This window comes from Leptidea sinapis, chromosome 19 (genome assembly GCF_905404315.1).
Source record: "Leptidea sinapis chromosome 19, ilLepSina1.1, whole genome shotgun sequence".
Classification (NCBI taxonomy): Eukaryota; Metazoa; Arthropoda; class Insecta; order Lepidoptera; family Pieridae; genus Leptidea; species Leptidea sinapis.
Window position 1 is genome coordinate 4,684,294 of NC_066283.1, and position 14,405 is coordinate 4,698,698.

Genomic DNA, 14,405 nt, shown 5'->3' on the forward strand with positions numbered 1-14,405 from the left:
TAAAAAAACACTCATTTAAAAGTATTGAAAATGTTGAAAATTTTATTGTTTTCAATAATCCAAATTCTTTTTTTATGTATTAATAAATATACAGTTTACACGAAGCGACTGTTTATTTTTTAATACGTTTCAAAGAGTATTTTTTATCAGGAACTTTTCAGAAGTTTCACTTCTACCCTGTGTGACTTGTACACACACACACACATATTTTTATTAAATTGATGGTAAATCTATAAATTACTTTAAATATCTACAATATTGCACACATTGTTGCGTTGTACGTTTTCTAGAGCATCTTTCACTATTTAATCATAAAAAAATCAAATATTTTTATACAAATACAATATCAAATCACTTATTGAAAGTCAATAACTACCACCTTTCGAAAAAGTATGCCTCAGACCTGAGAGGAGCAGGCGCAAGAAACCTTGTGGGCTTCTAAGAGAAGGATGATAAAAATATAACCCAAATTGCCTCATGTAATTTATATATTCCACCATTCCGCTGGGGAACTTAACCGCATTGCCTGAATTTAACTCGACCATAATCAATCTTAAAGTTAAATCTTGGAAAACGAAATTCAATTATGGCATACTAACAAAAGGTATACTCAAAGATAAGGATCCGTTTACTCCGAAGATATCGAGATATTATTATGTACATAATATGAAATGTGATCCCTTTTTTACAGTTATCCACTCCGTAGCAGAGTCGCTATTGTAGAGCGTCATTTGAAATAACTAGACGCGGAATCGAAAACATTCGTACGTTCAAAATTTCTCGCTTGATATTATTTAAACAAAAATTTGTGAATTTCTAGGCATAATAAATCTTACTTGCTCCAAATGATCTTTTAGATACTTGACACGTGGCCTGTCATCCAAACTTTCATCATGGACTGCGAATCCATTCTCCAATATCATGTACTCCAAGTCACCGTATGTTCTTCTCAGCCACATCAATAGTTTACGAATCCCATGGGGATATACCTGAAACTCATAGCAACGTTCTAGTAAAGCTCATTCCACCAAAATGTGGAATGATTAGTTTTTTTTTTGGAGAAGAGGAAAATACATTTACACATTGAAGGGCCCGAAACGGGGCCCATATGTCGGGCTCGGGTGTAAACACCCGAGCCCGATTAAAAACCGTCTCTGTACTGATAGCCCTAAAGACTTTTCTGCGAAGACAGGCGGGGGCCTTGGAGAAAAACTTGGTTGGAAGTAACTGAACTCGCGTTTCTATTATGTATTTATATGTCATTTAGGGGCATAGCATGCAAATAGTAGTAGTAGTTTATGCTGTGGGTATGGAATAAGACTAACGAAGACTAATTAAGAATAAGCATTCACATTCTTAAGTTCTTCGGACACGTCTCCCGGCGCGAGAGTGATTCCATTGAGCACATTCTCGTGCAGAGCAAATTGGAGGGCATCAGAGGGCAAGGAAGGTCGCCCATGCGATGCACCGACCAAATTAAGCCTGCCGTGGGCGGTCCATTGAACGACTGTACCAGGCTGTCGGGCAGCAGGGAAAAGTGGTGAATGCTCGTGGGGCGAATCACGTCTGCCTCAAAAGATGTCACTTCGTGATGACCTCGAACGCTCTGCCAAGAGTGTCATGAAGAAGAAGGTAAATAAATATATTTCTATTCATGTGTCCTCGATCATTTAAAACAAAGATGAAATCTGTACAAATGTTCAATGATAGCATTTAAATTATCTTACATACAACCACCTAGCAGATCGTGGCCAGTTGACTCCAGCTTGGAAGACAGCTCCAATCTCTGGTGCTCCATAAAAAGGATAATCTCCTATTTTCTCCCCATCATTCGGTGGGCGGACCTCACGACTCGTGTAGTAGTTGATGCCAACAAAGTCATATGTACCTAGGAAAAACTTCAATTTTATGACAGATTTGTTAAGATATGAAGTTGAGACGAGAGATTTATTATTTCGCCTGCTATGCGGTGAAGCTCAGGATTCTTGATTAAAACACCGTAACTGTGCTCAAAGAGAGTGCTGCACTAGAGAACTATCAACAACAAAAGTCAACACGTAACAATGAAAACTTCAAAAAAAGAGCAGCGATGGCACTATCACCTACCTACCGATATGAAACTGCAAACCATACTTACGCAACAGGATGAACGCGAAGCGGTGAAAGGGAAACGGGAGGGAGCGTTCTAGTGAGGTTCAGAGATAATGTGGCCATGTAGTAAGTAATTAGGGACAGCTTTTTAGAGAGGATGAACAAATACATTTCTATTGGCCTCTAAAATTACCTTTAACTAATTCCTTTTCTTCATCAGTAAAAGCTGGTAACCTTGAATCCCTATAACCCTCTCTCTCGCTCTTTTCCGCGATCCAGTTTTCAACAGACGATGGCCAACCGCCTTTGCTTGAGAATATTGGATGTAAATATAATCCAACCTGGAATTAATCCCAAACCATGTTATAAAATAGATGTCTGTGTATAACGCTGTGTAGGCATAGCCCAATAATGTGTCACCAATTGTTGACAATAATTGTCAATCAAAATCGGTTACAGTTACAATACATTAGCTTACTCCATTATAGTAGTTCTTCTCGCTCGAACGTTTTCTCTATATAATTATAGTTAATTACTTAATATCTGGTATATTGTAAGTATATGGTTTTTAGTATGGTCGGCAAGTTTAATTATGGCTTATAACACTCTTCTAGGACACACAAAGTTTCTTAATTACATTAAAATATTTATTTTATTTGACAATATTGTAATACTTAGTGAAGAAATTATCGTATAAGAAGGATTTGGCTGTCGTTGTTGGTGAAAATATTTCATGGTCCCCTTCAGATATAGACCTCCTTCAGTTGCCTACAAATTGTTTTTCCAGTAATATGGAATGTTGCTATTCCTCTTTCTCTCTTCTGTCGGCAGCTCCCACATCGAAAAGACCTAAGTCGCCTCTTAACTTTTTAGTGCCTTTCATAAGATTCAATTTACAATCTAAAATAGTATTTTCATGTTTTGACATTGAAAATCTAGAAAACTTACTTACATATAGCTGTCTAGCGAGTTCTGCCAGCTCTTCAAATTCTTCCGTCTCAGCTTGGAGCCAATACATCTGGTTAGTTATGGATATTTTGCCTGAAAGGATTATAGTACAAGTTCCCACTTCTAAATTCTGCAGGTATGTGTTTTTTTGATAAAACGAATTTTAAATGAACGTTTAGGGAGTATGCAATGTATTATCTTAGGGATTGGTAAGAAAATAAATTTAATGTAATTTATTTATATTAGGTAGTACGTTGCCTATAAAAAAATATCTGCAATTACCTTTAGTTTATTTTAGTATTATTAATTTTCTGATGTGAATTGCAACTTTATGTCTTTTTTAATCAATTGTCCGTCATTTTAAAGAAAATTATTGCAACCACTGCTTGCGACCATTTTTTAACTGGCAACCCTGGGTTATCGTAAATTATCGTATGGAAATTTTGGTTTGAGCTGGTGGTCTTGTTACCGATGCTCTCACTTAATAAAAATAATGAAATACATAAATCAAGATTAATTTACTTATTATAAAATTAACACTCATAATGTCAGCTATATGGGCAGCGCTTCAGAAAATTTGAACTTTAATGAGAAGAAGTGGTAATAAACTCATTATCACCCTTATATTTAAATATTGATAGCTTCAACATTCACAAATATTATTTACAATCTTAGCAAATTGACACAACAAAATATTCTGACGACCTCCTTGAGTATGTTTAAGAAAAGTAAATAAATCATTAAAATATCTCAAACTACCAGAAGCTAGTTTTGGGTAGGTAGAGTTATGGATGCATAATAAATAAATAATAATAAACTGAAGCGTATTTTGATGATAAACAATTATCAATGCCATAAGTTAAGAACAGCATTTGCCAAGGGAAGATCAACGACAAAAAATATTATTTTATTCACGACCTCTCTTTTCCATCACACTGATCAAAATATTCAAACTAATACTGTTTATACAGATTTCCAAAAGGCGTTTGACAAAATTGACCACAAAATATTATTGCAAAAAATCTCATACAGTGGCATAAAATGTAACCTGCTTCGTTGGTTGCATCCTATCTTACTAACCGTACCCAGAAAATTGTCATTAGTGGTAATGAGTCTCGTCCTGTCAATGTAACAGCCGGTGTTCCACAAGGATCGTTACAATAGACGGACCTTTGAGTAGAAAGAATAGACGCTCTATTTATTATTAAAAAGAGCGCAAATAAGAATGATGGGAGGGTTTCTTGCGCCGCTTCTTCTCTCTCAGAGTACCATTAGTTTCCGAAGCGGTAGTAATATAGTTTATTAGAAATGACATCAAAAAGAATTCTAAAGGAATCAATTTTGAGATAATAAATGCTTTTTATGCTTTTAATTGGTGATATTCACACATGTTTACTAAATTCAAAATTCTTACTTTAGGCAGACGACTCAAAGATATATAAAACCATATCAAATCCTTCTGATACTATTCTCTTGCAACCGGACTTAGACTCACTGACTATTGCAAATAAATTGTTCCTGAGCATTTTCAAGTGCCAATAACTTTTACTGAAAAAAGAGATATTATTTCCTCCGAATATTATCTTTGCGTTTCATACCTTGCTTTAGAGACTGAGCGTTTGGCGATTAAATAAAACAACTGCTTGACTGTGAGGAATATGTGGAAGATATATGATTTATCAAAAAGTTACATGATATATATACAAAATCCTTAAAACTAGTTACCCAATTACAATCGTTACTTAAAAAATATTTACAAGTTCAGAAAATACACACCAATACTAAAGCTTACATTTCAACCAATAGTAAAACGTTTCATTCAATAAGAATTGAGAATAATATTATGTGTTCTATCTCGCTCTAAAACTAATGCTATCGCAGTTTGTGTAATCTCGCGTCGAACCTCGATCATACGATGTCAATGAGCATTACGCACCTATGCTGTTGCTCATTGATTCAAATTGCATGAATAGCGATCGAGTCCCGACGCTTCACTCATCAGTCGAGTCCGCTCGGCCTTGCTGTGCGGTTGTGTAACGCGGAGCATATGACTGATCACGTATATCTGCGATCGTCGAGAGAACGTGACGATGCTCGTACATTGATGAGATTATTACTGGTGATCTGTATGATTCTATGAGTTGATGTACAGCATTATGAAATGGTTCTTATCAGAGCAAATATTACGTTATATAAAATAAAGTGTTCTTGTCAGAACGAATCTTTCGGCATACGCTTATTACAGTTATTATGCACGATTACTATTTCTACGATCTATAATGCTACGTTACAAGTTAGATATTAGACATTTGTATTAATTGATATTATTGGTTGTAGGTACAGCTACAGAAGTCCCCTTCAAGTGAAACGCACCGGCAACTTGATGTGTCGGCCTGTCCTTGACATTTTGATAGGCTGGGACGTCAAGTTGTTCGTAGGGTCCGGTAACGTGGTATTTATTTATATTTGGGTATTGGCAGTATGTTTGTTAGGTTTGGTATCGGTAAGGTTTTTGGTAACTTGTACAGGTAAAGGTAATGAATATAATGTATTGTTTTCTTCAGTTTCATTTAATAAATATGCAGGTTTTAAACGGTCGATCGATATGTTTGTTTGTCGACCTGGTAACTGAATGGTATAAACTTTACCGCTTCGTTTGATAACACGGTACGGTCCTTCATATGGTGTTTGTAATGGTGGTTTTACTGAATCTATTCTAATAAACACATGACTGCATGTATGTAAGTCTTGATGAACAAATATGTGTTTGTTATTACGATGTGAAGTAGGTGAGTGTGGTTTATTAGCTGCGATATGGGTACGTAATTTACCAACGTAGGTATGACCCAATGAGGTAGATACATGTATGTGTGTTTATGTCGAAGAAATCACTTGGTAGACGAAGGTTATAGCCGTATGTTAGTTCGGCGGCGCTAACGCCTGTGTCCGATCGTAGAACTGCGCGCAGGCCTAATAATACGGTTGATATAGTTCATTGACCCATGCACAGGTGTTCGTTAACCTTGAACGAAGGGCTGTCTTCAAGAAACGATGAAAGCGTTCTATCTTTCCGTTACTCTTTGGGTTATAGCTAGTACTTCCTATCCGTTTAACTCCCATAGTTTTCATGAGGTTGGTAAACAGAGAGCTTTCGAATTGTCGACCTTGATCGCTTGTTAGTGTCGCTGGGCATCCAAATCTTGAGATCCAGTGATTGTATATGATATCTGCAATAGTCTCGGCTGTAATATTGTCGCTAGGGATTGCCTCAGGCCAACCAGTATGTCTGTCGATCATTGTTATCAGATAACGATATCCTTGAGCAGAGGTAGGTAGAGGTCCAACAAAATCTATGTGTATATGCTGAAAACGATCGCTTGCGTCAAAACATTGAATTTTGCTGACTGTGTGGCGTTGTATTTTACTTTTCTGACAATTTATACAAGTTTTACTCCACTTCCCGATGTCGATATTCATTGATGGCCAAAATAATTTTTGAGATATTAATTTAGGTGATGTTCGTATTCCTGGGTGAGTAATATTATGTACACTAATAAAAATTTGTTTGCGGAATTCTGTAGGTATGTAAGGACGTACATGACTTGTTGATGTTTCGCAATATAATTCTAGGTTCGTGTTAGGTACATTTATTTTCTTGAAAGTTAAGTTTGGTTGTTGAATGAGTTGTATTATGCTGCTGTCTCGCTCTTGTGCGTTTGCAATCTCGATGTAGTCGATCGTAGGTGACACTGCTATTGTTTCTATTCGACTTAATGCGTCGGCAATAATATTGTTTTTTCCACTGATGTGTCGAATATCGGTTGTGAATTCACTGATGAATAATAATTGGCGCGTTCGGCGTGGCGTTTCGTTTGCAGTATGTTTTATTCATAGCGAATGTGAGGGGTTTGTGGTCTGTGAATATAATTAATTCACGTCCTTCAAACATCTTACGGAAATGTTTCACTGACTCATAGACGGCTGAGAGTTCTCTGTCATACGCTGAGTATTTCTTCTCCGCCTCTGAGAATTTCTTTGAGAAGTAACCGAGTCGTTGCCAATTATTTTCGATGTATTGTTGTAGGACCTATTGCATTGTCAGACGCATCGCAGAATATTGCGATAGGGGCATCATGTGATGGGTGAGCGAATAAGGTAGCTTTGGATATACTAATCTTGCACTCTTCGAATGATTGTGATGCTTCGTCGGTCCATTCAATTATTGTTTTATCACGTTTCTTGACATGGTGTAGGTAAGCGTTTAGCGGAGCTTGTATTGATGCAGCATTCGGTATGTGGTCACGATAGAAATTTAACATGCCTAGAAATCGTCTTAAACCTTCTATAGTTTTCGGTTTTGAATATTCGGTAATGACTTTAATCTTCTCTTCTGGTGGCTGTATACCGTTTTTTGATACGATGTATCCAAGAAATTTGACTTCTGTTTGGCCTAAGTTACACTTCGCGGGGTAGATATTAATACCGTTTTCTTCCAATCTTTTAAGAACTGTTCTTAGGTGATCGCGATGCTCAGTCTCGTTTGCTGAGGCTATGAGCAAATCGTCGATGAATGGGAAAACGTTATCTAATCCACGGAGCACTTCGTGAATAAATCGCTGAAATGTTTGTCCCGCATTCTTCAGACCAGGACACATGCGAGGAAATTCGAATAAACCCATTGGTGTGATGATAGCTGTTTTCTCTATGTCCTGTTCCCTGGTCTTCAATTGTTGGTAAGCGCGGTTGAGGTCGATTGTGGAGAATATTGTTTTGCCAGACAGATGATGGGTGAAGTCCTTGACTTTCAGCACTGGATAACGATCGGGTTTGGTTATGCTGTTCAATAGTCTATAATCACCAAATACCCGTATATCTCCATTCTTCTTAGGTACTATATGGAGTGGTGAAGACTATGGACTTTTACTCGGTCTGCAGAGTCCTTGTTGCATCATGTTTTCGAATTATTTCTTCACTATTTCATAACGATGAGGAGGAATGGGACGAGCACGGCAATGTAATGGAGGTCATTGTGTTTCAATACAATGTTCCACGTTAATTTTTGGCGATAATTGCATCGATGTTAATCTCGTGGTACCAGGGAATTCGGCAAGTATCGCGTGGTACGGGGCCTGTATATCGATACTTCGTATTGTGGGTGAGGTCGTTGACATTATTGGCGCGTTAATTTTAAGACTTGCGACGGCATCAATTAATCTTCGATTTTTTAAGTCTACGATAAGTTGATGGTGGTTGAGAAAATCGGCACCTAATATTGGTTTCGTGACGTCAGCTACAATAAACTTCCACTTGTATGGTCGACGGAGGTTGAGATCGAGTTCTAATGTTTTCTCATCATAAGTTGAAATTGTTGTGTTGTTTGCAGCGTACAATTTAAATGGTAGAGGCGTTGCTTTCAGGCCTAGTTTTCTTGGTAGGACGGATATATTAGCACCGGTATCTACTAAGAATGACATCTTTGTTTTCTTGTCTGTGACAAAAAGGCCGTATGAAGTGTGAAGGACGCCGATTTCCGCCGCAGCTAACGTCTGTTATAGTTTCCCGATGGCTCTTTCTTGAAGCTGCAGGGCGTAGTACAACGTCGTGCTTCACTACCAAATCGGCGATGGTAATAGCAGTAAAGTGTTGGTGAGCTATTGAGTGTGCGGGAACGGTGTTGTGATGAAGTTCTATTGCGAGATGACGAGCGAAATCGGTGGCGATGATAGTGTTGAGATGGCCTTGACTTGAGTTCGGCGACTTCTAGTGATAGTTTTCGTATCTCGTTAATAAGGAATTGTATGTGATCTACCTAATTTGACGTCGATGATTCTGGACCTGAATCTGGTGGCTGGCTGGAGACAGCTGGTGGCTGGCTGGAGACGGCTGCTACCTCCTGGATTTGCTCCATCATCGTCTCAGCAAGCAACGCTAGTTCCTCCAGCGTGGACTTCGCGCTGAATGACTCGCTGACGGCGAGCACGGAGCGGACGTGGGCTGGCAGCAGCTTACTCCACATCATGCGGAGGGTGGAGTCGGTAACCTTGTCCCTTGCAAGGTTACGCATGCGTCGCAGTAGCTGTGAAGGCTTCTGGTCTCCCAGCTCCATCTTGGCGAGTAGCTTCTGGACCTTGCGGCGGAATCTTCATACACCGATATGAGACGTTCCTTGATTGCTGAATATTGTTTGTCTCTCGGTATGTTAAATAGGATGTCGGAGATTTGTTCGATGTCAGCCTTTTCTAATTGGACGAGCACTATCTGCGTCAGCTGGGCTTGACTCCTCTTGAGATCATCGGTGGCGGCTTCAAAGCTGTGATACCACAATCGCGGATTTTCCCGCCAAAATGGTGGTATGCGCATTGGCAGTGAAATGGTGGAGATTTCTTCGCGGTTGGCGCTGTGAGTGGCTTAGCCTGGTTTGTGTCTTCCATTTCTTCGTCGGGTTGATATTCCTCGAGCAGAGATTCGTGGAACAGGAATTCGTCGTTTTGGCGAGCTGGTGAAGCTGTTCTTCGATGTGTAGCCGGGCAGAGGTTCGGTGTATTCTGTTCTGGCTTCCTGGCTTCCTGGCTTCCTTCCGTCGGCGTCCTTGTTCGGGTTTCTTCCGTCGGTGTTCTTGTTCGGGTTCCTTCCGTCGGTGTTCTTGTTCGGGTTCCTTCCGTCGGTGGAAGATATATGATTTATTAAAAAGTTACATGATATATATATACAAAATCCTTAAAACTAGTTACCCAATTACAATCGTTACTTAAAAAATATTTACAAGTTCAGAAAATACACACCAATACTAAAGCTTACATTTCAACCAATAGTAAAACGTTTCATTCAATAAGAATTGAGAATAATATTATGTGTTCTATCTCGCTCTAAAACTAATGCTATCGCAGTTTGTGTAAACTCGCATCGAACCTCGATCATACGATGTCAATGAGCATTCCGCACCTACGCTGTTGCTCATTGATTCAAATTGCATGAATAGCGATCGAGTCCCGACGCTTCACTCGTCAGTCGAGCACGGTTCCCAACTTAGGGGTTTTCCCCCCAAATTTAGGGGGAAAAAATGTGGGATGGGATTTTTTTAGGGGTGTTATATTTTTAGGGGTATTTTTAGGGATTTTTATTACTTCAAATATATATTTTTTCTTTCAAATTAAGCAAATAAAGGAGTAATAATATAGGCCCTAGGATAATCTAATTTAGCTTTATTTAATTGATAAATAAATAATTTAAAAAAAATGATATTACTGAATGATTGTAATTTTTTAATGATTGCTTAATATTTATTGTTTATTTAATGATATTTTATTATTTTAATGTATTATTTATTTAAAAATATTTAATTTATTATTTTATAAATAATAAAAAAAAATCTAGGGGGAATTTCTAGAAATTGTAGGGATTTTTGATCGGGGCTTTAGGGAGATAAATTTTTGAGAGTTGGGTCTGCAGTCGAGTCCGCTCGGCCTTGCTGTGCGGTTGTATAACGCAGAGCATATGACTGATCACGTGAGTATATCTGCGATCGTCGAGAGAACGTGACGATGCTCGTACAATGATGAGATTATTACTGGTGATCTGTATGATTCTATGAGTTGATGTACAGCATTATGAAATGGTTCTTATCAGAGCTAATATTACGTTAGATAAAATAAAATGTTCTTGTCAGAACGAATCTTTCGGCATACGCTTATTACAGTTATTATGCACGATTACTATTTCTACGATCTATAATGCTACGTTACAAGTTAGATATAAGACATTTGTCTAAAATGTCCCTGATTTTGGCATACCTACAGCTGACTCAAAGGTACATTTAGACTAGCATATCAACAATATTGATTACAAATATAGGATGCTTGGATTTGCCATGCGCGTATCCCGTCAGTTTTAACTATATATAACATACATAACACTTTACAAATCACTATTACGTCCTCAGCTCAAATACGCTGCACAGGTCTGGGATTCTCAGTATAGTAAATATACCAATATGATTGAGACCAAACAGCGTAACTTTCTAAAATCCATTCATTACAGATGTTATCAATCTAATTTATCTTACCTCGATCTGCTCCAAAAATATAACTTACAGGCCCTAAATTCCAGAAGGAAACTACTCGGGGCTAAAACATTATATGGATTGTGTGATAACAAAATATATGACTGCAGTGATTTAGTACACAATCTAAACTTCCTGGTCCCAAGAGTTTTATGTCAGCGCAATGTAATATATATATATATATATATACAGCATACGCAATTACCTCAATTCGGACCAACTCCGGCAAACGCGCGCCTCTGTATAGACGATATTCAGCACATGCAAACACTTTTCCGATATTGACATATTAGGTATATCTAAATTACAATTCATATCAGCAATTAATAGCACATTGTAATGCACAGCATAAATGTAATTAATGTTATTAATCTCATTGTTATTAAATTAATTAGTATTCTCAATGGAGATTTAATATATCTATCTAATCGAAATAATATTGTTTGTAACAATATGTTATGTATAATTAGATCCTTCTCTACTTCCTTGTTATTTAACACAAATTTATTAGCCCGTGGCCACTGTCGTAGGTTATGCACCTACTATTAATGTTATTTCTTTTTCTAATGTCTTAGTGTAAGTATGTAATTGTTTTATGTCCCAAATAAAAATAAAATAAACAAGTTTGAAACAGAACTCACCATCATAAAGGGATCTAAACTCTTCATCATATACCCTCCAAGCCTTAGCATGCGCTAGTAATATATTTTTAGTACATAGATAATTTCCCAATCCAGGGCTTGAAATTGAAGGTGCGTTTATTGGCGTCGTGTATTCAAGTTCGCAAATTACTATTGGTTCGTTTATTGTGATCCATTTCTTTACTCTATCGCCAAATATGCTGAAGGCGATTCGAGCGTAGTTGGCAAACCAATCTGCGACTAGAGGATTCGCCCATCCACCTACAATATTATTTCAACGTCAAATAAACTTTATTTAATAAAGCTTAAACTAAGTGTTTTGAAACGTGATTATAAATTTCTTCGTCAGACATAATATTTTTGTTGCTAAATATCATCCACGTGGACCAAGCGCGGGCAAGAGATGGTATAGTATAAAAAGCAAGATTAACACAGCTGTATCTCTCGACTGGCTACTACACGAGATTTGTGAGCACAAAAGATAAACTTTAAACATACAAAATGTTTTTAAGTATACCTACCCAGGTCTTGTAGATTTTGGGGCAAATCACTATGGTACAAAGTAATGACTGGTTCTATGCCCTTCTCTAACAGGCCATCGATTATTCTGTTGTAGTACTTTGTGCCAGTTCTGCTCACGTAGTTTGAAAATCCTTTCGGTAAAAGCCGGGTCCAAGATATAGATATTCTGAGGATAAAAACTAGCAATCTTTATCTCAAAAAAAAAATGGAATTATCCACCTGGATGTGTGGCGGTTCTCTACAATGCCGCTTTCAAGGAATATCTTTTCACGGTGTTTCCAGGACGATGCAACATGGGTATCTTCAAAAAAAGCGCGTACTTTTTTTATAGGGCCGGCAACGCTCTTGTGTGCAAAAGAATGTGGGCGGCGGTGATCATTTAACATCAGATGACCCGTACCCTCGTTTGTCCTCATTTCGTCCCAGTCGCTATTGAACATGCGGTCACACGCTGCCATAGGTTAACTGAAAGGACAGGGCCGAGTTGGAATATTGTTTTATCGTGGTATAGTGAGGCTCTGAAGGCAGGACTTCCTTGAATAGTGACACGCGAATATAAGAATTAGACTGCGGAATGTGTTGCACCATCGTATTCCTTGGCATTATTGTTGTCCTCTCTTCCATAAAAATAGTCCGTCAGAGTCATTTCCTTCTGAAGCTTTGGTACAAGGTATCAATATTGAAAAGTAAATGGCTAACTGTTCAAGCTCACATCTGACCAGATATTGTTAAATTCTTGTTCATATACATCTTTTGGCTAAAGATTATTAGTAAGAAGTTATTTTTTTCTGCATCTTGAAATGGGTTGCTGTATCTGCATAGATGGCCAATAAATATCCAAAAAGAGAAAAAACATTTATTTCCTCAAAATTGATTCTATTAGAATTCTTTTTGATATCGGTTCGAACACTATTACTATCACTACTACACTAAAAGGCGCAAGAAACTCTCTCACCATTCTGAGCAACTCTCCAACCATCCTTATCTGGATAAAACTTGCCTGTAATAATGTAGACCCAAATTAGCTGCTATTCGAACATCCTCGCGCCATAAGTGAAATGAATCGCATGCAATGTCAGCGTTTGAAAAATTGGCGATTCGGAATGGATATTTGTGAGTGTATACATCCCAAATACTCGGAGCCTTATCTGCAATATTAAAAACATTAAAAAAGGAGCAGACATACTACTCGAAAGTGTTAATTATTGTTGTCTTAATTGAAACAAATTTTGACACTAATTAAAGCTTAGATTATTTATACGTCTAAATATACCGTTGATAGCTGTGAACACGTTGAAAAAATAGCGGCGAATTTTCAGCAACGAATGCACACTAAAACAAAGTGACATACTAAGATATCGGGAGCGTAAGACAAACCTACACTGTTTTCATGCGTTGCCTAGCAGCAAGACGGTCTATCTAGACGTATTAGATTATCTTATTTTTTTTATTTGTTTACTATCTAAAGAAGTTTTTGATTTAATAAAAAAAAAAATTATCGTGACGTCACCAAATAACCCAACAGAAGCTCAGCGTTCTTTGATAGTAACCTTAAAAAAACTAGCTACCTTCATAATATAATTAATTTCTTTAATTATTATCATTACAGTTTTAGCACCTAATTATAATAACTTGGTAATTAGAGCTTTAACCACAACCCTAAATAGAAATAGGTCGAAAGTATCTTCTTACTTTGAATTTCCTGCTGAACTAGGTATACCTTGACTACTTACCCCCTGCATTCCAGCCACCTTCTATTTGATAAGCCGATGTTACAGCACCGAACTTGAACCCAGGTGGAAACTTGAGGTGATGATGACCACACACATCATTGTACATGATGCTGTAATTATGCTTTTGTTAGGTTAGTTTCAATAAAGGCATAAAAGGCATTTATTTTCTCAAAATTGATTCCTTTAGAATTCTTTTTGATGTCATTTCTTATACTACTAGATACTACTACCGGAAACAAATGGCGCTCTGAGAGAGAAGAAGCGGCGCAAGAAACTCTCCCAGCATTCTTTTTTTTGCGCTCTTTTCAATAAAAATATACAATATTGTACAGTCGCTATAAAATAATCACAATCTAGTCCCAGGCTGTCCGATCATTTAGATATTCCAGCTGGCTACCTTTGGTTTCTTAT

At 37.5% G+C, this 14,405-nt stretch overlaps 1 protein-coding gene across 1 annotated transcript; it reads right to left on the reverse strand.

Moving 5' to 3' along the window:
* Nucleotides 1–839: 839 nt before the first annotated feature.
* Nucleotides 840–14,124, reverse strand: LOC126970001 (myrosinase 1-like). The gene is made up of 7 exons (XM_050815675.1): nucleotides 13,995–14,124; nucleotides 13,262–13,409; nucleotides 12,261–12,427; nucleotides 11,740–12,000; nucleotides 3,044–3,132; nucleotides 2,285–2,432; nucleotides 840–989 (listed from the first exon to the last, which is right to left on the reverse strand). Exons 1-7 carry the CDS (start codon nucleotides 14,098–14,100, stop codon nucleotides 967–969), a joined length of 942 nt encoding a protein of 313 aa, XP_050671632.1. The 5' UTR covers nucleotides 14,101–14,124; the 3' UTR covers nucleotides 840–966.
* Between the last annotated feature and the right edge of the window lie 281 nt (nucleotides 14,125–14,405).